This window comes from Tachysurus fulvidraco, chromosome 7 (assembly GCF_022655615.1).
Source record: "Tachysurus fulvidraco isolate hzauxx_2018 chromosome 7, HZAU_PFXX_2.0, whole genome shotgun sequence".
Lineage (NCBI taxonomy): Eukaryota > Metazoa > Chordata > Actinopteri > Siluriformes > Bagridae > Tachysurus > Tachysurus fulvidraco.
In genome coordinates, this window is record NC_062524.1 from 25792781 (window position 1) to 25817994 (window position 25214).

Below are 25214 nucleotides of genomic sequence, written 5' to 3' on the forward strand. Positions count from 1 at the left end.
GGCATATATAGGACATCTAATCAAGTTTAACAGGTAAGGATTAAGTACCGGCCCACATCAACACAACACAGTGTGAGATGAGGAAACACCTGCCAGCCCGCTCTCTGGTGGTCAAGCTCCTGACACACACACAGACCTTGAACTATATATGAAATGGATTCTTCCTCACTGCCACTCCCAGCATACATTTTTGAAGACCCATGTCTGTTGCCCTGAGAACCACACTGCTGCTCCGTGTGTGCTTGGGAAGTGTTCCCCTCCTTAATTAAAGACAAATTATAGACTGTTTCTTTTCAATTCCTCGTTTCATTTAATTGGGAATTTCATTTAATTCATGCTTCCATGTCGCTGCTAGAAAAACAGGCAAAATTATGATGCTGAGGATTTTTCAGACACAATAATGTAATAATGTAAATTCAGTTGAATGCTTTTCGTTAGTTAAAGATTGTCTTCTCACAGATCCAAATAAACTCATGATGACAGGGATAATCAGCCCAGGTCCAGAGAGAATCAGACATTTCACCTGTGATAACACAGTGCTCATCTTTATCGTTAGGTTCACCATCTCCCCAGTACCTGAAGGAGAGAATCAAAGGATCTGGTGTGTTTTATTTCAGTCAGTCAGTAACTCATCACCATGGGAACATTTCAGTTCAGTGATTTCTTACCCAGTGGTCAGTGGTGTATCATCCGGCCACTTCCACACTCCCTCAGAGTCTCTGTCATTTAGACCAATCCAGGCTTTTCTGCTGCACTGCATTTTACTGAGGAACTCCTGTCAGGGTTGGAATAAAATATTAGAATAAATAAGAGTCTCTCTCTCTCTCTCTCTCTCTCTCTCTCTCTCACTCACTCACACTCTCACTCACTCACCTGTTCCTCTCTGTTGTTTATGATCACCAGGCCTGCTCCTCTCTCACTGCAGTCCTGTCTGCTCTCAGGCCAGCTCTTAGCTACATTAGAGATGTAGTAAACACTGGTGCTGAAATATATCCATTCTGGATCCAGAGAATTTCAACATTAAAAATAAAACAGTCAGTGAAATTATAAAAGACCTCAGGCCTAGCTTATTAAAACCTGACATTCACACAGGTTCACACAGTAGGAGAATACTAACCAGTTTCCATACACATTTGCTTCATATTATTACATGTATCCAGTGTGATTGTTTGTTAGCAGCTAATAGTTTATTTTTTATCAACATTCCAAGACTTTTGATTTCATTTCCGCCTAATTCGACTTTTGCCTCATTCCGCCTCATTCGAGTATTGAGATGGTGTGAAATCAGATTAAATTGTTAAATTCTATTACATTACATAGAAAAAACAACATAAAACCCATCAACGCCCATCACACTCTGCTTTTAGACACATGTGGAATAAAAGTATTGCTTAACTAAATTATTAAGTTACTGTATGGTAAACATTGCTTACCCAGTTTAGAAAACCTCTGGAGCTCATTTTTATCTCTCTGTAAGTTATTTCTCTCATTAGTCAGGGTGTTGTAACTGGTCTGTAACTGGTCTCTCTCTTTAGTCAGGGTGTTGTAACTGGTCTGTAACTGGTCTCTCTCTTTAGTCAGGGTGTTGTAACTGGTCTGTAACTGGTCTCTCTCTTTAGTCAGGGTGTTGTAACTGGTCTGTAACTGGTCTCTCTCTTTAGTCAGGGTGTTGTAACTGGTCTGTAACTGGTCTCTCTCTTTAGTCAGGGTGTTGTAACTGGTCTGTAACTGGTCTCTCTCTTTAGTCAGGGTGTTGTAACTGGTCTGTAACTGGTCTCTCTCTTTAGTCAGGGTGGTGTAACTGGTCTGTAACTGGTCTCTCTCTTTAGTCAGGGTGTTGTAACTGGTCTGTAACTGGTCTCTCTCTTTAGTCAGGGTGTTGTTTCTGGTCTGTAACAGATCTCTCTCTTTATTCAGGGTGTTGTTTCTGGTCTGTAACAGATCTCTCTCTTTATTCAGGGTGTTGTTTCTGGTCTGATACAGATCTCTCTCTTTATTCAGGGTGTTGTATCTGGTTTGTAACTGGTGGTTTTCAGCATCAAGTGTGTTGAATTTGATCCACAGAATTGTGATTGCAGTCATCAGAAGAACACACAGCACCAGCAAACACACTGCAGTCAGTCTGTAACATTGGCTTCTTGTAGTCTCTCCTCCTAATGGAGAATTGACACAGAGCTGTGTTTTTTCATAATACTTACAAATCCACAACAGAAGAATAAAAAATAAACATATTTAAAACAGAAAAACACACATATAATTAGTTATTTAGTGACCCTCTTTATTGTCCAATTTGACCAATTTGTCCAAAATCAATTTGAACTACTGTACGTTGTCAATATTTTCTTCTTAATCAAGCCCAAAAAATATATATATTTTGCCCTATCTTTTTCTTCCTCTAATGGATTCCTGTCCCTGGCCAATCAGATCCCTCTACATTCGGGCACAACTGGACAACCTGAACAACTTGTGTGCCAAGTTGTGAATAAATGCTCTTTGAAAACTCAAATCCTAGTTTCATAAGAATTTTCTGCATTCTAAGTCTTTTATTTTGTTATTTTGCCTGTTTTAATTGTTGCTGAACCTTTTGCTTGCCTCATGATTTACCCCTTGTGTTACTGTTTTGAATTGTTTGCCTGTTCTTTATAAGAGTTCCATTTTACCATACACGGATTCTACTCAGTCTTCATTACAGGATACTTTGTCAATTAAAGTGGATCATAACCTGATTTTCTATAAGTCTAACAAAGAACTGACCCAATGACCACCCCAGTTTATTCGCCATTGTTTCCAATGACACCCCCCCACCCACACCCACACCCACAAAACCAGGTGTTGCACTACGTCAGTGGAAAGTCCCAACATCTGTGGACTGTGAACATTCCCTGGGAGTACCAATGCCTCAAGGAGGCCTTCAGCAAGAAACGTGAATCCCCTTATCGCCCATGGGACTGCACCATAGGGCTCCTGCCCAACACTACCCCACCCAAGGCCCGAATTTGACTGTAATGGCTACCAGAAGCCAAGGTGATGGAAGAGTGCATTGAAGAAGCTCTAAAAGCGGCTCAAATAACGTTTCACCACCACACCTATTTTACATAACCCTGACCCCGATCTCCCCTTTGTTGTCGAGGTAGACGCCTCCTGTTGTGGGATAGGGGCCGTGTTGTCTCAAAGATGGTAGTCCAGGGAAGCTCCACCGATGTGACATTTTTTCCTGTAAACTGACCCAGGCAGAGGCAAATTATGACATGGGAAACCAGAAACTCCTTTCAATCAAGGAGGCACTTAGCAAGTGAAGTTACTGGTTAGACACTGGTTATACTCTAGATTCGGAAGGTTCTTCATAGTCATTATCTACTGCCACTTTGCACATGTATACTGCGATGTAAATATTGTTGTAAATATGTTTAAAACTACAACTGTGTCTTTCATATCTGCAATCCTATGTTTATTTTAACTTATTGTATCTATATTTAACCCAAGTATTTGATAACACACCAGACCTCCTGGTAGTGAAGGCTGTCCATCCCCACTGTCCAGCTAAAATGGCTTAACTTTTGGCCCAGTTGACCTTAGCAGATGATAAAAATATCATCTTTTAAAATATCAATTAAAATATTTGTTTGTCTGTGATGCCCTACCATTACCACCAGGTCATCTGCATATGCTGGGAGACAAAGAGAACCATTGGATTGTGGTATATTCAAACAACAAAGCTGACTTCTCAGTTTATATAAGAGGTTCAATCACTACACAACACATCCTTATCTGATACCTCTGTATACTCTCAAAAGGGCACATAAACCACATAGAACTTCAGTTCCATTCAGATAATGGCAATAAAACCTGTATTGAAACAAAAGGCTTCCAACACCATCCCAGTCAAAAGGTTTTTCCTTATTTAAAAAAAAAAAAAATGAGAATGAGAAAAATGAGATTATTGTGACCTCCAAATGATGGAGTTTCACTATCCCTATACACAGACCTTTCAGAGATTTAACAATGTCACTTATGATGTGATTTTGAATGAACTGTTGACAAAATACTTTAATTTGTGTTTTAGCCTTATTCCACCTCCGTTGGAAAGAGCCTTCTCAGATTTAAAGCATAAATATGTGGCAATATTTCTAGAACTGGAAAGACAGATTGAGGGCCCAATGCTCATGGATTTGGATGGATGGATGGATGGATGGATGGATAGATAGATAGATAGATAGATAGATAGATAGATAGATAGATAGATAGATAGATAGATAGATAGATAGATAGATAGGACAGACAGACAGACAGACAGACAGAGACACTATTAAGGTTGAGTAGATAAGTGCCAATACTTTAGATTTGGGGAGATAGCGGTTTTCCATAGCCACGTCTCCACTATCTACATTGGTGTAGTGACTGGTGTTTGTAAGTGATGGCTCTGCACATGTGCCTGCCTTTCCTAATCACATTTAACACCAGCATCACTCCAGAAGTCACTCTGCTTTTGGCAGCTGAAAAGGAAATTTACTGGCCTGGAACAGCTAAACAGGACCTCTGCCTCTCCAGTTCAGCCAAGCCGAGCATCCTAAGGCCAGATCAGTTAAGCAAGGCCTCACCAGAGCAAGTTTAGACAAATAGACCAGTCTGGATTGCAGACTGCACTTGGAGTCACTCTCCATAGCCTCTGATGCAGCAGCAAATCCAGGGCCTTCAGCAGCCATCCAACCTCTAGCTGCTGGGAAAATAGCCCTAGCAGGCTCAGCTGTGTCTTGTCCTGGGTGCTCAGTAACTGACTCTCATTACAGATACAGACAAGATGCCCTTTTTTAAATGCATTTAAAACAGAAGATACAGTAATGCTGTATTCAAAGCATTTAATTCGTCTATACTCCTACAAAGCACTAGATGTTGGTTTTCAGTCACTTTTCCCTAGAAAGCTGTATAACAATTATTTCACCAGAAATAAAGGGAGGGACATTACACAGCACAAGATTTTCTTATGTGGAACTGATGAAGAATCTCATATACACACACTCATAACAAACGTAAATAGTTCAAGACTTTAAACAGAAATGTTTTGCATTAAATGCAAAAAAAAGGTAGAGAATTAAAGATGCACCTGGTCATGCTAGCGGTAACTATTTTACACATCAAAATCAAAAACAATAACAGAAGCAATCAGTTACATTATTGATAAGGGATTGCCTGTGTATGTGTTCCTCATTGTTGCTTGCAAAAAAAAACAAAAATTTTTTCAAAACTTAAATAGCCATTTAGTAAAATTTTTACAGATATTTGATACTTTTGGGTGGTTAAATCTTGCACAACTAATTGAAATTAAGTACATCAGTATGTATACAAATATTGTTGAGTGTGAGTGTATTTTACCTGAGCTCTCAGATTGTTTGAAGCTTCTGGCCCTTTTGGTCTGCAAATTGTTCTTATTCACATTAACATCTTCATATGAATGCTCAATGTCACAGGAATCAGCTCTATTATTTGATTCAACTTCTTCCTTTTTATAAATCTCCTTACTCATCTCCATTCTTCTCTTTACAGTAATCCTGATCTTTTACTGCTGTAGTTATCAGTAATTATAAAAGCACTTGTACCAACCGGTATTTGATGTCTAAAACTACAATCAGAGTGGCTGATTGAAGGCTGTCTGACATGACCAGTTGTGTTGCTGTTTCCTGTTTAATTTATCTTAAGACTTGCAATAGACCAATGACCAATGTGTTGCAGACATACTGAAAAATGCTTTAAATCAGAAAATTGAGTTGAGCTGAACTCTTGATTTTCACTTCCTCACACATTGTTGACCAGAGAGCTCAGACTGACTAGGCCTGACAGCACTGAGTCACTTTTACTTTTACTAAGATTACAATAAACATCTTTTCTTGTTTACATCTGGCCTACAACATCGCCTACATATGTCCTATGACACCAATTGTAATATTTTGCAAGGCTTAATACTTTACTTTGGTTATAGTATTGTAAGGAATAATACCTTAATTATTTTTACTAAGATTTTTCACAACAGGGAGATATGACACTTCTGCATACAGTTTTGGAACAAATTGATGGTGAGGAAATAACCCAATTTTCATTTTTGGGTGAACTTTACCTTTAAGAGCTACATTTAGCCTTAAATGTTATATGAATATGGGACCTGGAGCACAGGTTTTATCAGCTGACTGTCTTTTGTTGCTTATAATAAATTGGAATGTTGATAACACATAACCAGTCTTTAATAATGCTCTCAATTACATATAGATGCATATTTTATGCATTAGTGAGTGTGATGGTGCCTATGGGGTGTCGCTCTAGGATGGGTGCGTATGAGGCTGGGAGGGGGAAAAAAATCACAGTATACTCACTACAAAAATCTAGACTACACCACTGGTTATATCTGATTAGTGCATTCAGTGTCTGAGCTGCATAACTGATGTATGCCTTAAGTAGCCCGCCGGTTATGCTTATGTGAAATGCAGCACCATATTTAAGTGTGTAGTGTTTGTTAGAGCCTTATTTGTCACCACACATATGTTTATTCATACTCTTTTCTTTTATAGAACCATGCCACGATGGAGTGCTCCGTCGTCAGCTCTACTGTCCACTATGGCAATTAGTGCAATTCCTAAATGCAAGAATGTAGGGAAAACACAGTTTTAAAGAACACACTGGACTATAACCAAAACGTAAACAAAACACAAGACACACACGGCACGGTTAACCTGACATGACATGACATGACATGACATAATACAGAAACATGGAAATGCATCCAACTTTGCCACATGAACATGCAACAATGACTCCCAAAATACAAAGACAACAGAACAGGCATATATAGGACATCTAATCAAGTTTAACAGGTAAGGATTAAGTACCGGCCCACATCAACACAACACAGTGTGAGATGAGGAAACACCTGCCAGCCCGCCCTCTGGTGGTCAAGCTCCTGACACACACACAGACCTTGAACTATATATGACTTGGATTCTTCCTCACTGCCACTCCCAGCATACATTGTTGAAGACCCATGTCTGTTGCCCTGAGAACCACACTGCTGCTCCGTGTGTGCTTGGGAAGTGTTCACCTCCTTAAATAAAGACAAATTATAGACTGTTTCTTTTCAATTCCTCGTTTCATTTAATTGGGAATTTCATTTAATTCATGCTTCCATGTCGCTGCTAGAAAAACAGGCAAAATTATGATGCTGAGGATTTTTCAGACACAATAATGTAACAATGTAAATTCAGTTGAATGCTTTTTGTTAGATAAAGATTGTCTTCTCACAGATCCAAATAAACTCATGATGACAGGGATAATCAGCCCAGGTCCAGAGAGAATCAGACTTTTCACCTGTGATAACACAGTGCTCATCTTTATCGTTAGGTTCACCATGTCCCCAGTACCTGAAGGAGAGAATCAAAGGATCTGGTGTGTTTTATTTCAGTCAGTCAGTAACTCATCACCATGGGAACATTTCAGTTCAGTGATTTCTTACCCAGTGGTCAGTGGTGTATCATCCGGCCACTTCCACACTCCCTCAGATTCTCTGTCATTTAGACCAATCCAGGCTTTTCTGCTGCACCGCAATTTACTGAGGAACTCCTGTCAGGGTTGGAATAAAATATTAGAATAAATCAGAGTCTCTCTCTCTCTCTCTCTCTCTCTCTCTCTCTCTCACACCTGTTCCTCTAACTGGTGGCCTTCAGCATCAAGTGTGTTGAATTTGATCCACTGAATTGTGATTGCAGTCATCAGAAGAACACACAGCACCAGCAAACACACTGCAGTCAGTCTGTAACATTGGCTTCTTGTAGTCTTTCCTCCTAATGGAGACTTGACACAGAGCTGTGTTTTTTCATAATACTTACAAATCCACAACAGAAGAATAAAAAGGAAACATATTTAAAACAGAAAAAACATCCATATAATGAGTTATTTAGTGACCCTCTTTATTGTCCAATTTGACCAGTTTGTCCAAAATCAATTTGAACTACTGTACGTTGTCAATATTTTCTTCTTATTTGAGCCCAAAACAATATATTTTGCCTTATCTTTTTCTTCCTCTAATGGACTCCTGTCCCTGGCCAATCAGATCCCTCTACATTCGGGCACAACTGGACAACCTGGACAACTTGTGTGCCATGTTGTGAATAAATGCTCTGTGAAAATGGCACCTCCTGTATCTGCCTCAGTAGCTCTATGTTGTATTGCTGAGCTTTGAGTTGATGATTCATTAAACTAAGGAAAGCCTTGATCTGTTTTCTGTTAAATGAATCTAGTCTAGAAAAAGTACTGTCTTAAAACATCAGTCCAAAAAAGGGGAAGTCTGCATTGAAGTGTTGGTTAGGCTTGTGAGGGACTGTATATTAAAATCTGAAATCTGTTAATTCACCCCAATTCACTCATACCCTGAGGTACTATGGCATTTGCTATGACTATGGAATGCACAAGCATGTAAAACTAACCTTTCTGAACAGTCTATACTGTTATAACATTTGTATACATGAAGTGAACTCAAATCCTAGTATCATAAGTATTTTCTGCATTCTAAGTTATTTTGCCTGTTTTAATTGTTGCTGAACCTTTTGCTTGCCTCATGATTTACCCCTTGTGTTACTGTTTTGAATTGTTTGCCTGTTCTTTATAAGTGTTCCATTTTACCATACACAGATTCTACTCAGTCTTCATTACAGGATACTTTGTCAATTAAAGTGGATCATAACCTGATTTTCTATAAGTCTAACAAAGAACTGACCCAATGAACACCCCAGTTTATTCGCCATTGTTTCCAACGACCCCCCCCCCACACACACACACACACACACACACAAAACCAGGTGTTGCACTATGTCGGTGGAAAGTCCCAACATCTGTGTACAGTGAACATTCCCTGGGAGTACCAATGCCTCAAGGAGGCCTTCAGGAAACGTGAAAAGGAAGGTGAAAACTAGCTATCCCTTATTGCCCATGGGACTGCGCCATAAAGCTCCTGCCCAACACCACCCCAACCAAGGCCCGAATTTGACTGTAATGGCTACCAGAAGCCAAGGCGATGGAAGAGTGCATTGAGGATGTTCTGGAAGCCAGCTTCATCAGGGCCACACCTCAACAGTGTCATCTAAAAGCGGCTCAAACAACGTTTCACCACCGCACCTATTTTACATAACCCTGACCCCGATCTCCCCTTTGTTGTCGATGTAGACGCCTCCTGTTGTGGGATAGGGGCCGTGTTGTCTCAAAGATGGTAGTCCAGGGAAGCTCCACCGATGTGACATTTTTTCCTGTAAACTGACCCAGGCAGAGGCAAATTATGACATGGGAAACCAGAAACTCCTTTCAATTAAGGAGGCACTTAGCGAGTGAAGTTACTGGTTAGACACTGGTTATACTCTAGATTCGGAAGGTTCTTCATAGTCATTATCTACTGCCACTTTGCACATGTATACTGCGATGTAAATATTGTTGTAAATATGTTTAAAACTACAACTGTGTCTTTCATATCTGCAATCCTATGTTTATTTTAACTTATTGTATCTATATTTAACCCAAGTATTTGATAACACACCAGACCTCCTGGTAGTGAAGGCTGTCCACCCCCACTGTCCAGCTAAAATGGCTTAACTTTTGGCCCAGTTGACCTTAGCAGATGATAAAAATATCATCTTTTAAAATATCAATTAAAATATTTGTTTGTCTGTGATGCCCTACCATTACCACCAGGTCATCTGCATATGCTGGGAGACAAAGAGAACCATTGGATTGTGGTATATTCAAACAACAAAGCTGACTTCTCAGTTTATATAAGAGGTTCAATCACTATACAACACATCCTTATCTGATACCTCTGTATACTCTCAAAAGGGCACATAAACCACATAGAACTTCAGTTCCATTCAGATAATGGCAATAAAACCTGTATTGAAACAAAAGGCTTCCAACACCATCCCAGTCAAAAGGTTTTTCCTTATTTAAAAAAAAAAGATGAGAATGAGAAAAATGAGATTATTGTGGCCTCCAAATGATGGAGTTTCATTATCCCTATCCCCAGACCTTTCAGAGATTTAACAATGTCACTTATGATGTGATTTTGAATGAACTGTTGACAAAATACTTTAATTTGTGTTTTAGCCTTATTCCACCTCCGTTGTAAAGAGCCTTCTCAGATTAAAAGCATAAATCAACTAAATTAGAGGTTTTTAGAATAGCGTATAAGGACAGTATGTCCAGCTACAGACAGGCTCTAAAAGCTGCTAGGGCTGAGCACCTGAGCAAACTCATAAAAAATAACCAGAACAATCCCAGGTTTTTATTTAGCACAGTGGCTAGTTTAACAAAAAAACAGAAATCTGAACACACTATTCCGTCACAGTTCATTAGTGAGGACTTTATGAGATTCTTTATGGGGACTTTATGAGATTCCACTGAGATGAGGCTGACTCTAAGAAAATCCTGAGACATCTACAGATCTCAAGTTGGACTCTATGATACCAAGAGGAGATCTGAACTCCATGTGATCCTTACACCAATTCAACACTTGTTTGACTGTATTTGTAATCTCACCCCCAGTTCCACCTATATGCGGATGGGTTCCCCTTTCAGTCTGGTTCCTCTCAAGGTTTCTTCCTTACCAATTTAAGGGAATTTTTCCTTGCCACTGCTGCCTGAGTTCCCTCAGACTTGCTCATTGGGGATGAATAAATACATACATACATACACACTGTGAACTATATATATCTTAATTTTTTTACTATATTAATTATTTTTTCTCCTTATGTCCTTACTTACTGTTCTATGTTTATGTTCTGTAAAGCTGCTTTGAGATGAAGCCCATTGTAAAAAGCACTATACAAATAAACTTGAATTGAATTGAATAAATATGTGCCACTATTTCTAGAACTGGAAAGACAGATTGAGGGGCCAATGTTGGATGGATGGATGGATACTATTAGAGTTGTGTCTTGTCCTGGGTGCTCAGTAACTGACTCTCATTACAGATACAGACAAGATGCCCTTTTTTTTAATGCATTTAAAACAGAAGACACAGTAATGCTGTATTTAAAGCATTTAGTTCGTCCATACATTATGTACGTAACAAACGTACTCCTACAAAGCACTAGATGTTGATTTTCAGTCACTTTTCCCTAGAAAGCTGTATAACAATTATTTAATCAGAAATAAAGGGAGGGACATTACACAGCACAAGATTTGCTTATGTGGAACTGATGAAGAATCTCTTTTAAGTTCATCATTGCACCTATACTGTCACTCTACTTTCACACTCACTCACCCACCCCCCACCCCCAGTCTCTCTCTCTCTCTCTCTCTCTCTCTCTCTCTCTCTCTCTCTCTCTCACACAAACACGCACACACACACACGCAAACACACACACACACACACACACACACACACTTGCACACGGGTATGCACATACTCACTCATATACACACACTCATAACAAATGTAAATAGTTCAAGACATTAAACAGAAATGTTTTGCATTAAATGCAAAAAAATGGTGGAGAATTAAAGAGGATAGTCAAGTCCTGATCACGTTTAGCATGCAATTGCTGTTACTGTTTACTCCGAGTGATACTGTTGTAACAGCACCGAGTGGTGCTGTTACTAATTCTAAGCTTTGTGTGTTTTTACTAGCAGTAGGGAAAACACAGTTTTAAAGAACACACTGGACTATAACCAAAACGTAAACAAAACACGAGACACACACTGCACGGTTAACCTGACATGACATGACATTCAATTCAATTCAATTCAAGTTTAATTGTATAGCGCTTTTTACAATAGACATTGTCTCAAAGCAGCTTTACAGAACATAAACACAGAGCAGAAGGTAAACATAATTAATGATAAAGGAAATAACGAATAATAAAAGAAATAAGAATTAACAGAATAAAAATTCTAGATTATTATTAGATGTATATAGTTCACAGTGTGTATGTATTTATTCCCCTATGAGCAAGTCTGAGGTGACTCAGGCAGCAGTGGCAAGGAAAAACTCCCTTAAATTGGTAAAGGAAGAAACCTTGAGAGGAACCGGACTCAAGGGGGAACCCATCCGCATATGGGTGACACTGGGGTGTGATTGTAATATACAGTCAGTTAAATGTTGTATTGGTGTGAGGTTCAAGGACTTCTGATCTCCTGAGTACCACAGAGTCTAACTGGAGATGTCTCAGGATTCTTAGAGTCGGCCTCGGCTCAGTGGACGTCCAAAGGCTTCGTCCCACAGAGGACGTTGGGAGCTGGTACAGTGTCTGGATGCCTCGGGATGGGTACAAAGAGAGAAGCAGTGGAAAGGGATTAACATATCTGCTGTTCATAAAAATGTGCTGGTCTGATGTACTGGTGCATGATATTATGGGATGTATTATGTGCCTGACTGAAGAGATGAGTTTTTAATCTACATTTAAACTGGGAAAGTGTGTCTGCACCCCGAACACTATCAGGAAGACTATTCCAAAGTTTGGGAGCTAAATAAGAAAATGCTCTACCACCTTTAGTAGACTTAGATATCCTGGGAACTAGCAGAAGTCCTGAGTTTTGTGATCTCAGAGAGCATGAAGGATTGTAACGTGTTAGAAGACTAGTTAGATACATGGGAGCTAAACCATTAAGAGTCTTGTACGAAAGTAGCAGCAGTTTGTAGTCAATTCTATACTTAACAGGTAGACAGTGTAGAGTTGATAAAATTGGGGTTGGGGCCATGACATGACATAATACAGAAACATGGAAATGCAGTCAACTTTGCCACACAAACATGCAACAATGACTCCCAAAATACAAAGACAACAGAACAGGCATATATAGGACATCTAATCAAGTTTAACAGGTAAGGATTAAGTACCGGCCCACATCAACACAACACAGTGTGAGATGAGGAAACACCTGCCAGCCCGCTCTCTGGTGGTCAAGCTCCTGACACACACACACACACAGACCTTGAACTATATATGACTTGGATTCTTCCTCACTGCCACTCCCAGCATACATTTTTGAAGACCCATGTCTGTTGCCCTGAGAACCACACTACTGCTCCGTGTGTGCTTGGGAAGTGTTCCCCTCCATAATTAAAGACAAATTATAGACTTTTTCTTTTCGATTCCTCATTTAATTTAATTTTCTAAGCGATCGGTGTTCTGGTACTTCCAGTTTTTTTTTTACATACAATCCCATTCAAAACTTTGGAGGTTGATAACTCTGAAAGCTTTCAAACTATCTACACCAAATTCTGCCAGCTCCTTTAGGGGGATACTCTGAACAAAGTTTTAAATTGGCTTTTCGGTTGTCCCGCAGCCCCATCTGCGACACTGACATGTGACATATCAAAACACTCAATGAGGGGAATAACAATGAATAACAAGGAGGGGAACTTCCTCAGGGGTATTTGGATGACATCAAGTGATGTCACCTGCAGCCCCACCCCCAGAATTACAAAATTACCACAAAATCGACATGTGATTTTGCGTCACAGGTATTTCGATGATGCTCAACACTCAGCCAACATCAAAGTTTGTCATGACGAAATTTACAAATCTAGTTTCAAATTCATTTTAAACTTTAATTGTATATATTTATTTATTTTAATCCATATTTTTTTCTTTACCTGAGCTCTTAGGTGGCTTGAAGCCTCTGTCTGGGTCTGTAAATTGTCCGTATTCACATAAACATCTTCATATGAATGCTTGGAATCAACTTTGTTGTCTGCAACAACCTCTACATCTACATAAATCTCCTCAATCTACTCCATTTTTCTTTACAGTAAGCCTGATCTTTCACTGCTGTAGTTATCAGTTCTTGCAATCAATATATAATCGTCTAAAACTACTTTCACAGTGTCTGCCTGAAGAAACACTGCCTAAGTAACTGGGTGTATGGGTGTTGTTGTCAGGACTCAGCCCGGACTTTGGCCACGTGCACTTGTTTATGTTCTTCGTCACGTGTCTGCCCCGCATTTGTCCGCTCCTCCCGTATCTACACACCTGCTTCCCATTGTCATCACCTTGTCTATTTATCTGTGCCACGTTGCCTTTTGCAGCATGGAATCTACTGTCGTCTTGTCCTGTCTCTAGTCTGTGTCGTGTCCTTTTGTTATTAAACCCCGTTTATTTTGCTATCCTGCGTTTTGGTCCGTTTTTATCCCGCGTTCATGCCAGAAGATTCCGCTGCACCAGGACCCAACAGGATAGCTTTAGCCTCGACTGGCCCATTGGGAGCATTTTCTTTTTTCTTATTGGATTATTTATTTATTTATTTATTTTTCCCTGTACTTCGCGGTTTTGGTGACATCGGTCCGCATTTTTCCAGTGAGGGACGCTGCTCCGCATCTGGTTTCTCCACTTCCTGGTTGCGGGTCATGTCACCAACCCGAGTGTTTTTTGTTTTTTCAGTGTCCTGTGACATCGCCCCACACTTGTCCGGTGGGGGGCGTCGTTTCACATTTGGTTTCCGTGGAGGACGTCGCCCCACTTCCTGTTCGCGGGGGTGTTGCAGGCCCGTGTTTTGCCCCATGGATTTTTCTGTGGATTTTTTCGGTTCTGTGGAGGTCTTTTCCCCCCTCTTGGTGTTTTGGACTTGTGTGGGGGTTTGCGCTTGTACGGTCAGGACTCAGCCCGGACTTTGGCCACGTGCATTTGTTTATGTTCTTTGTCACGTGTCTGCCCCGCCTTTGCTCGCTCCTCCCATCTCTACACACCTGTTTCCCATTGTCATCACCTTGTCTATTTATGTGTGCCGCGTTGCCTTGTGCAGCACGGAATCTACTGTTGACTTGTCCTGTCTCTAGTCCGTGTCGTGTTTCGTGTCCTTTTGTTATTAAACCCCATTTATTTTGCTATCTTGCGTTTGGGTCCGTTTTTATTCCGCGTTCATGACAGTTATGTTCAAACTCTATTTCCTGTTGTATTTTTAACACGTGCAAGAGGGCACAAACACGATCAATGTCGGTGTTAAACTGACACTTCATGAATACACATGGAAGACTTCAATACAGAAGTGACATGTCCTTACAAAGTAATGCAAGTAATGAGCGCTATAATCTAGTCTTCATTTGCCAAGCCCCATTTTCTCTTTCTTCTGAACTCTTTGATTACTCACTCTTTCTGTGCATGGCTTTTGTTGACGTCACTTCCTGTGTTTGAATTGTCATGCCTGTCTAGGCGCTTTAATTTATATATATATATATAATATATATATATATATATATATATATATATATATATATATATATATATATTCTCTTTTTAGTTATTTTACATTGTCCCTTTTGTTTACGAAATTCTTTACTTTTATCACAGATCATTTTGTTCCTCTTCTTTGGGAGATGCTTTTTTGTTTCCTGTCTTCAAACAGCTATCGGAGAAAATGATCATCTGATGTTTTTAATATTCCGATCTGATTCAAGTCAAAGGTGTGTGAGCTGCAGCATGTTTATTAATTCTTCCTCCATCATTAGCATTAATTTTATTTGTGATAATTGTCTCTGACGAAGAAGATCTTAGCTTTAGAGGTACGCAGCCACACACTAGAGAGGGATAGCGATAGTAGTGCAGTTTCTGTAGGGGAAAATCTGGATGCCTTAGGCGGAGTTAGTAACCCTCTAACTTTGGCATTAGAGCCCCTACAGCGAGGCGAATGGGTGATGACTTGGTGGCATAGTCGCAAAGCCAAAGTTTATGCTAAGGCTTGCCCATTGAGCACCATATCTCTCTGCTTCACATGTCTAACAGGTTTGCGCTCCTCTGTGAAGCACCCACTGAGGAACTTTAAAGAGCTCTGGTTATAGGAGACTCCATACGGGTCCTCTTACGGGTCGCTGTGCCGTGCACGGCACGGAAGTAGAAGTGACCACTAGGGGATGACCCAGAAACAAGCTTCAATTCAACTTTAAAGCATCAAATCCTTCAAAACCACGAAAAAACCTATTTACCTAGTAAAGTTTATACTCTCAATAATTTTTTAAGCCCACACACAAAGCACAATATGATTCACAGCCTTCATACAATTAGAAAAAATTTTTGGACAAAACTGACCTAGGTGGCGCTAGACCGGTTTTTCCCTTACCTTTAGACGCGTCTCTTTCTTCACTGGGGTAATATATTCCAACACAAATAATCCACAAAAATCCACACAGGTCCAAGGAATTGAAATCTGTAAGCCTTTTAATCCAAAACGCTCTGGTCGCGCCGCAAATATTCCGTTAGTGTTCTGAAAACTGGAAACAGAAGTGCGCCATCATCTCGTTTTGCCGCTCTAACTCCTAATTGGGATATTCAAAAATTCAAAGTCTACGTCATATTTATAGCCCAGGTCCTAACGAATCAAATAAGCCCTCATTTGAGCCAATCGGTGCTTGTATGGCAGAGATAGACGGCTGAGAAGCCAATGGTGGCATGACCTAATTTTTGGGAACCCGCCTTTGACTGACAATTACTCCTTCCAATAGCAATGAAATGGGCTGGGACCTATACAGCCGTTTAGCCAATAAGCAGGCGATTCCAACGGTATATGACATGCTTTACTTGCGTAATCCCTGACCTTTTGTCCCTCTCACAGATCAGGGTGTCAAGTTACAGGCCTGTTTTCACACCAGAGTGATAGAGAGAGAGTCTAGGCTTGTTTATGGCTTGTCAGACTGAGCCTGCAGCCTTTTATTTCAAAGTTTCAATATAGTAAACAAGTACACAAAAACGCTGCACCAGACGACCATGTCCGTAGAAAAATATTTTTATTGAAGCCATTTTTGGGTCTTTTGACTTAAATTTTTTTTTTGGTGAAAGCCAAGACATGTGGCTATGACTCTCAGTTGTTATTTGGTCCCTAACATGTTCCAGAAAAATAAGATTAATCAGTTTATCAGGTAAACAACCCAGGCGGAAATGAAAACCTGCATTCAAACCCCTGTAACTTTGTGGCAGTAAGGCCTAGAATCAATCTGAAAAGTTTCTGAAACTAGAGAAACTCTTCTTTCAAATGAGACCAGGCTCACCCCTGTGTGTCAAAGTATGTGGGAGCTGTACCACGTTTTGTTGGGTAGGTCATGTAGGCGAAAAAGCTGCAAAAGGGGGGCAATGCTTAAAGGGGTTAATTCATGTGAAATTAGCTAGGCCTTTAGGGGCTCCAGCAGCACTGGTTAGGTGTATTCTCGGAGCCAGGGCATCAGACATAGCGAGTATTAGGCAAGCATAGGTACTCGAAGGTAATTTTCCACGTAGGAGTTAACGATATATGCCTTCATCATTCAGAGATTACAGTTGAAAAGACCCAACTTTATGTATGTTCTGTAAGATTCCCTTATCTGTCAAACATATTTTATTAGATTGTCCTGGACGTAACACAAACAGAAAGCTCTTTTATCAAGTTACTTCACTTAAGGACATATTTAATGACATTATGCCTCAAAAGGTTTTGGATTTTTTTATCGTATGTTTAAAAAAAATGTATATGACATGACTTGCTGTTTATATTTGTTTTGTTTTTATTGTATTTATATGATATTTGTTTTTACATTGTTATATTTATATTATATTTGTGTTTTTGTAATTGAATTTTTGCCATGAAAATAGCTTTGATTGCTGACATGGCATTAAATAAAAATAATCTGAATCTGTTAGTAGATTCCCAAGTTTTAAACAGAGATGTCAGCATTATATTTTGAAAAAGTAGATTCTCTTAATATCAATAATAAAACCTTAAATTTTCTCCGGACTCAATGATAAATACATGTCTGACCATTGGAACAAACCAAAAAAATTTGGGGGGGAAATCGCATTCAAGACGATTTATAGTGATTTTATTTGTGTTAGAAATTCGCCGTTTTTAATAAAAATATGTCATTTGTGTGAATCGTGTAGATCCGAAGAGTTTTTAGTTGGGGGGTGGGGGGGTTGTTACCGCTTACTTCCATCTAATAATTAGGCGAAGTAGTGCTTAGGCGGTGGTTTTGGAGCAGCGTAGTATACCATCTAGCAAGCTGGTGCCTCGCGTCTCTACTTCTAATGACTTTTTATGGCGGATGGCAAACCAACTTTTGGTGCATTCATTTTTGGTGAACCCCCTTTTTTAATCGTAAAGTTCAGAGAAACAAATTTGATAATGTGCCATGGGCTTTTTACGTCTATAAATGTGTATTGTGTAAATATGTCTATATCTGTCATTACATGGACCAGAACAGCACGAAAACAATGTGGATTAACAAACTGGCTCTCTTCACTGTCAAGTTGGCCATCCCTGCTTTAAAATTAACCATAAACTCTGGCAGATTATTTAAATTAGCTGGATATTGTTGGAGTTGGCCCTAACATTGTTTAATGATGATGGAAAAGGAGCCATGAATCCAGCTGATATCTGGACAGTTCTGTTGCAGAATGAGAGAGCTCAAAGAGGATGATGCTGTTTATGTAGCACAGATTGAGTCAGGGCTGAGGTGCAGATGGAGCTGGTCCTGGCTGAAGTTTAAGACCAAAACAGAAGTTAAAGGAGTGCAGCACAGCTTTCCGCTGTCACAGTATTTTAAAAAAAATAATAAGGCAGGGTATGCAAAATGCAGCCTCTGCTCGAAATAAATTAATTACAGCAACAAAGGTTCTCATGCCCTCTTGGCACACTGCCAAACCGAGGTGCACCGACAAAAAGTGTGCACTATAATGACTACAGCCAGTGTCCTTCCGGTCCTAACCCAAAGGGCAGTTGCTCCTAAGGGCCCTGAAGCTATGAGAGAGCGAGTTTGGGTACCTGTACCTACATTTCAGAGAGTTGCTAATGCAGAGGTGTGTATTGACTAAATAGCCTTTCAGGTTTTTGGGTCACTAAATTTATAAAGTGATAGGCTACTTGAAATTTGCCATAGTAAATAGTCAGGAGATAGCAATGTGGGATAAACATCTAGAGATCAACTACATCAAATACATATTTAAAATACATAGAGGCTACAACTAGCTTTACAATAACATTTCACAAATATTAAACCATACAGTTACAGGGTTGTAATAAGTTTTAATGATGAAATCGAATTTTTTTTTTTCATCTTTTAATCTTTTTTTTGTCTAGGCTATGGTTCTCGCTACTCTTGCAGAACATTCACTTTCTTTTACCTTTGCCCCAGTGATGGTGAAGCTGACCCAAGCTCTGGCTGCAGACAAAGTAGCACTGAGTGGATTGAGACTGTCACGCACATCAGCAGCTTACAGGTTCCAAGGCACTCAAATTGTACAGAGAAAAATTATTTCCAAGAAATTTTGGTAAAAATAGGATTAGTAAAAGTGCTTTTTTCACTTAAAGCAAATGTTGTCTTTTCCCTTCATGTTCTTGTCAGAGTGCTTCGTTTTAAGTTCTCAATTTTTCTTGGGGGGGGGGGGGGTTGAACCTTGTCACCTTTTTCACCTCATGTGAGTTTGCAGGTATGAAGTCAGAGCACACCTCTCCTCAATGAGCCGGTTGATTTGACACCTCATTTATATATAATAATAAGTATGCAAGAGAATAAGAATGTGCTTTAGCAAGCACATTAATATTAATAATAATAATGTGGTTCTTCCCCACAGTTGTCTAGAATGACTTTGTACCAGAGATTTACACTTTCCCTTCACTAGAAACAAGAAGCACAAACCTGTTCCAGCACGACGATGCCCCTGAACACAAAGCGCAGAGCTTCATGCAGATATGGTGTGGTACAGTTGGAGTGTAAAAACTCAGGTGTCCTGAACAGAACCCTGAGTCTGCCTCAACCTCACTAAACCCCAGACCTCTTCACCCAGTATGAGCTCTTAAATATCAACCATGAATTTACTCAGACATGAGCCATTATCTTCACCAATACAGTTCAGCTGGATATGTACATGTATATGTGAAATTTGCTCCAAGTTGATGTTTTTTATCTATTGAAAATCAAATCCTTTGACAAAGCACAAATATCCCAAGACTGAAAAGGCTCTTTTACCATCATAAGGAATTACATTATATTCATAAATATTCAAACTGAAAATGCACCTCCTCCTTTTCAAAAGCTTGTATTTTATACAGTATAACATAGAATCACTTGTTCAACCCTAACGCCCTACTCTACTTTCATTAGAACATCAACTATGGAGGATTTGCATGCTTTAATGTACACTGTGGGGTACCAGGGATGCACTGGATTTCCTGCAAAGTGCTGTCTTCATTTTAAAATGACAAAATATCATAACCAGAGAAATGATAAACATTTTTGAGATTTCTAGCTCATTAAAGCTCTTTTTTTTTTTTTAACAAATACAGTGAGGACAGGTCAGTACAAAAGATTTTTTTTTTATTTTTTATGGCCAAGTTTGCAAAACATCTAGAAAAATATACAACAAAAAGCTTAAATTTTGCACAAACAGAATCATGTCGAGGAAAAAATGGAACATAAAACAGAAAAGAAAAAACATTCACATTTTTTCCTCCGTCATCAATAAAACCACATTCTTGTTTGTCGTCGTTGTCGTTTTCCTTATGCGGTGGGCGGAGCTCCGGGCCTGCTCAGTCAAGTGTCTGCACAGTAGCCCGAGTCGTTGGAGAGCTGAGAGTTGGAGCTGCGGTTAGAGGCCGAGTTGTTCCAGATGTCCAGGTGCATGTGGGGACCGAACGGGTTGAAGCTGGAGAAGTGCTTAGGAGGAAGTGGCTCTGGAGTGAAGGGAGACACCGGAGAGACAGGCACGGAGCGTTCAGCTTGGAAGTGGCTCCGATACGGCTCGCTCTGAGGAGTCCAGATAGAGCCGAACAGACTGGAGGAGATCGGGGACAGACTCCGTGTGCCTGAGAAATATGGCTGAGAGAGAGCGAGGGAGAGAGACATAGAGAGTAAAATTGCTTATAGATTTAGATAACAATCTCAGACTTTTCTCACCATAATAACATCTGAATTAAACTGAGGTGACCTATAGATTCTGCGTCATTAAGAAAAGTGGAATATTCTGGAAGCTCACCTTGCTGCCTACACAGCTAGTCATGTCCCAAGAGGAAGTGACCTCTTGTGGTGTTTCCTCACTCCAGTTGGCCTGTGTTTGAGTTTCCCGGCACGGGAAACCGTTTTGGTAATTTCCGTTTCCTTAGATGGACAAAACAAAGCATTATGAAATAAATTGTTATTATTCTAACAGGAAGATAGAGAGAGAGAGAAGGGGAGAAAGAGAGAGCGGGAGAGAAAGAGAGAGGCTTTTACCTGATAACATGTAGTTATTTGGGGGGCAATAAGAATACGGGTTGCTGCACTGACTGGCTGCATTATTCCACAAGAAACTTCTAGAAAGAGCAGATAATTGCATAAGATCAACACACACAATTTATTCATTGTCCATCCATCCATCTATCCATTCATCCAATCTCTATCTATCCATCTAACTATCATCCATATATCCACCCAACATATATCACTTTATTAATCATTCAATACACATCTATTTATTACTCTCTGCATATCTACCCATCTACTCGGGTGTGTCTTTATACCTATTTATTTATCCATTCCTCAAACAATGTGTGTGTGTGTGTGTGTGTGTGTGTGTGTGTGTGTGTGTGCGCGCTGTACCCATTAAAGGAGTTGGACCTGGTGTTAGAGCTGGAGTTCTGGTTGTAGGTGCTACGTGGTTCTGGCATGTTGTACCTGAACCCATTGGTCAGAGGAACAGAAGGAGCAGACCACGTCTCCTCGGGCGCGTACGCTCCGCTCGAGTCTGAGGACACGACACCAATCCGTATTGTTATATTGTAAAGACGTCTAAGTGAAGTTTACAAATCAGTATTAAACATCATGTTGTGGGCGAGCGGTGCTTACCTGAGCTTCTGTCCACACCTGCAGCCACGTTGGCGAAGCTCGAAGACAGAGCAGGAGTTTCAGGGTTCAAGTACAGATTGTTCATGCTGTAAAACACACATTAATATTCAGCAGAAAATGTAAATTATATGCCGTAATTAATAGAGTGTAGTGTGTGAGCAGAAGATGGCATTTTGATGGGTCGCACTTTTACCTCTGAGCTTTAAAGGTGCATTTCACCGGTGGATGACCATCACGCTCAGTCGTGTACATGTTGTACTGCACAGGATCTCCTGAAATGAACACAGGGTAAACTATGGTACAGAAGTGTGAGGAGGCAAACGCAAAGAGAAGAAGAATAAAAGTCTTAAGAGTAATTTCTAAATAATGAACTAAAGCTGATGTTACAGATGAGTGTGTATGTGATAGCTGTAATATGGATTGCTTTTATGTTTATATAGTACTTATAAAATTGTTAATATAGCAATGGCTTTGTTTTTGGGAAATGTGAGAAAAATAATAAAAGATATAAACTACCTACAGCAAGTCTGTGTGTGTGTGTGTGTGTGTGTGTGTGTGTGTGTGTGTGTGTGAGTGAGGGTGTGTGTGAGTCTGTGTGTGTGCGAGTGTGTGTGAGTGAGTGAGTTTGTGTGAGTGAGTGTGTGAGAGTGTGTGTGTGTGGGTAAGTGTGTGTGTGGGTGTGTGTGAGTGAGTGTGTGAGAGTCTGTGTGTGCGAGTGTGTGAGTGAGTGAGTGAGTTTGTGTAAGTGAGTGTGTGATATGTACAGAGTCTAGTATATAGACTTATGTTTGCTATAAATGTATATCAAGGTCATGTCACTGTCTTTTGTGTGTGGGTATGTGTGTGTTTGAGAGAGAGTGTGTGTGTGTGTGTGTGTGTGAGAGTTTAAGTGTGTGAGTGTGTTATGTACAGAGTCTAGTATATAGACTTATGTTTGCTATAAATGTATATCAAGTATCATGTTACTGTCTTTGTGTGTGTGTGTGTGTGTGTGTGTGTGTGTGTGTGTGTGTGTGTGTGTGTCTCACTCTGTCGTGCTCTACTGGGATCTTTCTCTCCCTCCACGCTGCTCCAGCTGCCCCATGATCCTCTGCTTGCCCTGACGCTGCCTGAAGAGCTGCCAGAATCCGAGCCCGACTCCCACTGAAGCCGACGCTCTGGGGCCTTCCGACGGGGTCTGGCAAAACACACGCCTGAACACACACACACACACACACACACACACACACACACACACACACAGTAACTCACTGCAGCTGCTCATAAACAGAAAGATGTTTGATGTGACAGAAAGCAATACACACTGACTGCATGATGCTGAATAAAGACTTTCCTCACCGTTTTGTTTAATGGGACTCTCCACTGTTGCTACTGCTTTGGGGATGTCCAGCTTCACGCTAGCCGAGTGGTTACGAGTTCTAGCTATGTTACGAGATTCTCTGTATTCGGGTTCCCTCTCGATCCCCGTCATCATCGTAGCTCCACTCTCTGGAAGCCTGACGGTTAATCAGAGAAATAATTAACTATTTTAAACCAAGCATGAAACTTGCATTTTGTTCGCTAATTAAAAACTGAATTAAAGGAATGGATAGCATGCTGATGTGTAACCATGACAACAAAAACGAGATCATGTACACGTTCTGGACCGGCGTATATATTTCTGATCGATGCATAATGGTGTAGAACCGACGTCACCTACGGGATACGATGTGTCTACTCACCCTGGTATGGTATCGACAGGCTTCCTGCGGTTCTTTCCTGAGTTTTTCTTCGTTTTGGTGTTGGCGGTGGACGCCGCGAGCTCAAAGTCCTTTTCCGCCCTTTTCTTCTGAGAGCCGTCGCTCTCTCTCGGCTATAAAAACACAAGAGGATCGTGAACGTCCACTTTAGCCTTCATAAAGTTTGTGTCTATGTACATGCGAAAGTGTATTAAACTCATTCATTGGAGCTTTATAAGCTTTCATACACTTTTGAGATACAGACGATTTAACTGCATACCTCAGTGTTTATGTTTTCCCTTTTATCCTCATCTTTCCTACGGCTGGAGCTGCTCTCCACCTGTCCGTCTGCATGAGCCTGAGGCATGTGATTGGCTGTGATGCTTTCAGGAAATCCACAAAGCGTTTCCATGGGAAACATATCTCCTGGCAACGTGTTTTCCTCCCTGATCTGTTCTTTCTGTTCCGCGTGGAGTACCGATTCTATTAAAGCCTCGTCGTTATTGTTATTATTACAGACTTCGGGGTCTGGGTCGAACGTCTGTTCCTCTATTTCTTCGTCCATCGGAGGGGTAGAATTAGCATTAGCAGCATTAGTGTTAGCTGAAGAGCTGCTCTTGTATCTATAAAGGAATGAAACTCTTGTTTGTTTCTTTTGAGGCTGGGAGAAGCCTCCGGAGCTCTTCCTGGTGGAGGTTTGGGAACGAGCCGTTCCGTTGGCTACGGACGTGGAGCCCCGCCCTTTCCCTTTATCGGAAGGGTGGCTCGTGTCGGAGTAACTTTTGCAGCTGCCTTTTCCTTTACTGTAGGAGGAAATACGACAAAACGCACACGTCAAAGATGAGAATCGTTCGAAACAAATCTTCTTGTAATCCTTTTTTAAAGGGCAATGCAAAGGGGAAGAAAGATCTGGTCTTTTTATCTGGTAATTATTTAAAACATTTTAAAGAAAAGTTGTCATTTCTTTGAACTTATTAAGTTAATTCTATTTATTTAATTAAACGTCCTTTTTTCTTTCTTTTATTTGCTGAGTTTTTTAAGTTGTGTCGATGACACAATGTGGTGTGTGAGGAATATTGTGGCATTTTAACAACCAGTCGTTAGACAGAGTATTTCTGTGTGTGTGTGTGTGTGTGTGTGTGTGTGTGTGTGTGTGTGTGTGTGAAAGGCAGAGTGTTGAGTGTTACCTGGTGTTGCTGGGAGTGTTCTGGCTGCTGTTATCGCGGGGGTTGGAGTTATGGTTACTGCGAGGTGTTGGAGTGGAAAACTCTCTCAGGATGAACTGAGCCTGGTGGAAGGCCATGAGACAAACTCCGGCTAAAGAGAAGCTAATCCCACATCACAGCAGGACAGAAACACATCGTTACACACTTAGACATTGTTGAATCGTGTCTTGAAGGACGTGTATGTACGAGTCCCCTACCAGGTGAAGACGAGTGTGACGACCCAGAACGACTCCTCCCAGCTGGGCCCGGGGACGACCTGAGCGCACAGCGGCAGCATGTGGTGCGGTAGAGTGACGTTCAGGGTGAAGGGGAAGGAAGAGCCACGCTCTGTTATTAAGGTCAGATCTCTGATCACCCACGATGACGTGAAGTCTGGAGTGAACCTGAAATGAGAGATTCACTAACGGTGAGAAGATGGCTGTCATTTTTACACGTTCTGTAGACTATAATCTTACGTCATCTGTG

At 40.5% G+C, this 25214-nt stretch overlaps 3 protein-coding genes across 5 annotated transcripts in view; all 3 read right to left on the reverse strand.

Moving 5' to 3' along the window:
- Positions 1–239: 239 nt before the first annotated feature.
- LOC113650027 (C-type lectin domain family 4 member M-like) lies at positions 240–5813 on the reverse strand. The gene is made up of 5 exons (XM_047815630.1): positions 5371–5813; positions 1434–2153; positions 874–998; positions 669–775; positions 240–576 (listed from the first exon to the last, which is right to left on the reverse strand). Exons 1-5 carry the CDS (start codon positions 5525–5527, stop codon positions 435–437), a joined length of 1251 nt encoding a protein of 416 aa, XP_047671586.1. The 5' UTR covers positions 5528–5813; the 3' UTR covers positions 240–434.
- Positions 5814–7119: 1306 nt separating this feature from the next.
- LOC125145075 (C-type lectin domain family 4 member E-like) lies at positions 7120–16110 on the reverse strand. The gene is made up of 4 exons (XM_047815631.1): positions 16078–16110; positions 7681–7823; positions 7496–7602; positions 7120–7403 (listed from the first exon to the last, which is right to left on the reverse strand). Exons 2-4 carry the CDS (start codon positions 7750–7752, stop codon positions 7262–7264), a joined length of 321 nt encoding a protein of 106 aa, XP_047671587.1. The 5' UTR covers positions 7753–7823; positions 16078–16110; the 3' UTR covers positions 7120–7261.
- A 4172-nt stretch (positions 16111–20282) lies between these two features.
- tmem131l (transmembrane 131 like) overlaps positions 20283–25214 on the reverse strand; it is a 32101-nt gene continuing 27169 nt past the window's right edge. For 2 of the 3 annotated variants that reach the window (XM_047816142.1, XM_047816145.1), the window contains 12 exons: positions 24947–25132; positions 24711–24851; positions 23804–24326; positions 23527–23657; positions 23144–23301; positions 22834–22998; positions 21999–22077; positions 21806–21891; positions 21560–21704; positions 21194–21273; positions 20958–21079; positions 20283–20800 (listed from right to left, as the gene is read on the reverse strand). In XM_047816142.1, coding sequence (XP_047672098.1) covers positions 20516–20800; positions 20958–21079; positions 21194–21273; positions 21560–21704; positions 21806–21891; positions 21999–22077; positions 22834–22998; positions 23144–23301; positions 23527–23657; positions 23804–24326; positions 24711–24851; positions 24947–25132 — 2101 coding nt within the window. In that variant the 3' untranslated portion in view covers positions 20283–20515. The remainder of the gene's footprint in view (positions 20801–20957; positions 21080–21193; positions 21274–21559; positions 21705–21805; positions 21892–21998; positions 22078–22833; positions 22999–23143; positions 23302–23526; positions 23658–23803; positions 24327–24710; positions 24852–24946; positions 25133–25214) is intronic. The other variant, XM_047816143.1, reaches the window with a different exon arrangement.

Coding starts and splice junctions, on each gene's coding strand:
- LOC113650027 (XM_047815630.1), bottom strand. CDS start 5,527: ATGGAGATGAGTAAGGAGATTTATAAAAAGGAAGAAGTTGAATCAAAT. Junction 2,154..5,370: donor CAAACAATCTGAGAGCTCAG/GTAAAATACACT, acceptor ATTCTCCATTAG/GAGGAGAGACTACAAGAAGC. Junction 999..1,433: donor CCAGAGGTTTTCTAAACTGG/GTAAGCAATGTT, acceptor CTCTGGATCCAG/AATGGATATATTTCAGCACC.
- LOC125145075 (XM_047815631.1), bottom strand. CDS start 7,752: ATGACTGCAATCACAATTCAGTGGATCAAATTCAACACACTTGATGCT. Junction 7,603..7,680: donor GCCACCAGTTAGAGGAACAG/GTGTGAGAGAGA, acceptor CAACCCTGACAG/GAGTTCCTCAGTAAATTGCG. Junction 7,404..7,495: donor GATACACCACTGACCACTGG/GTAAGAAATCAC, acceptor TCTCTCCTTCAG/GTACTGGGGACATGGTGAAC.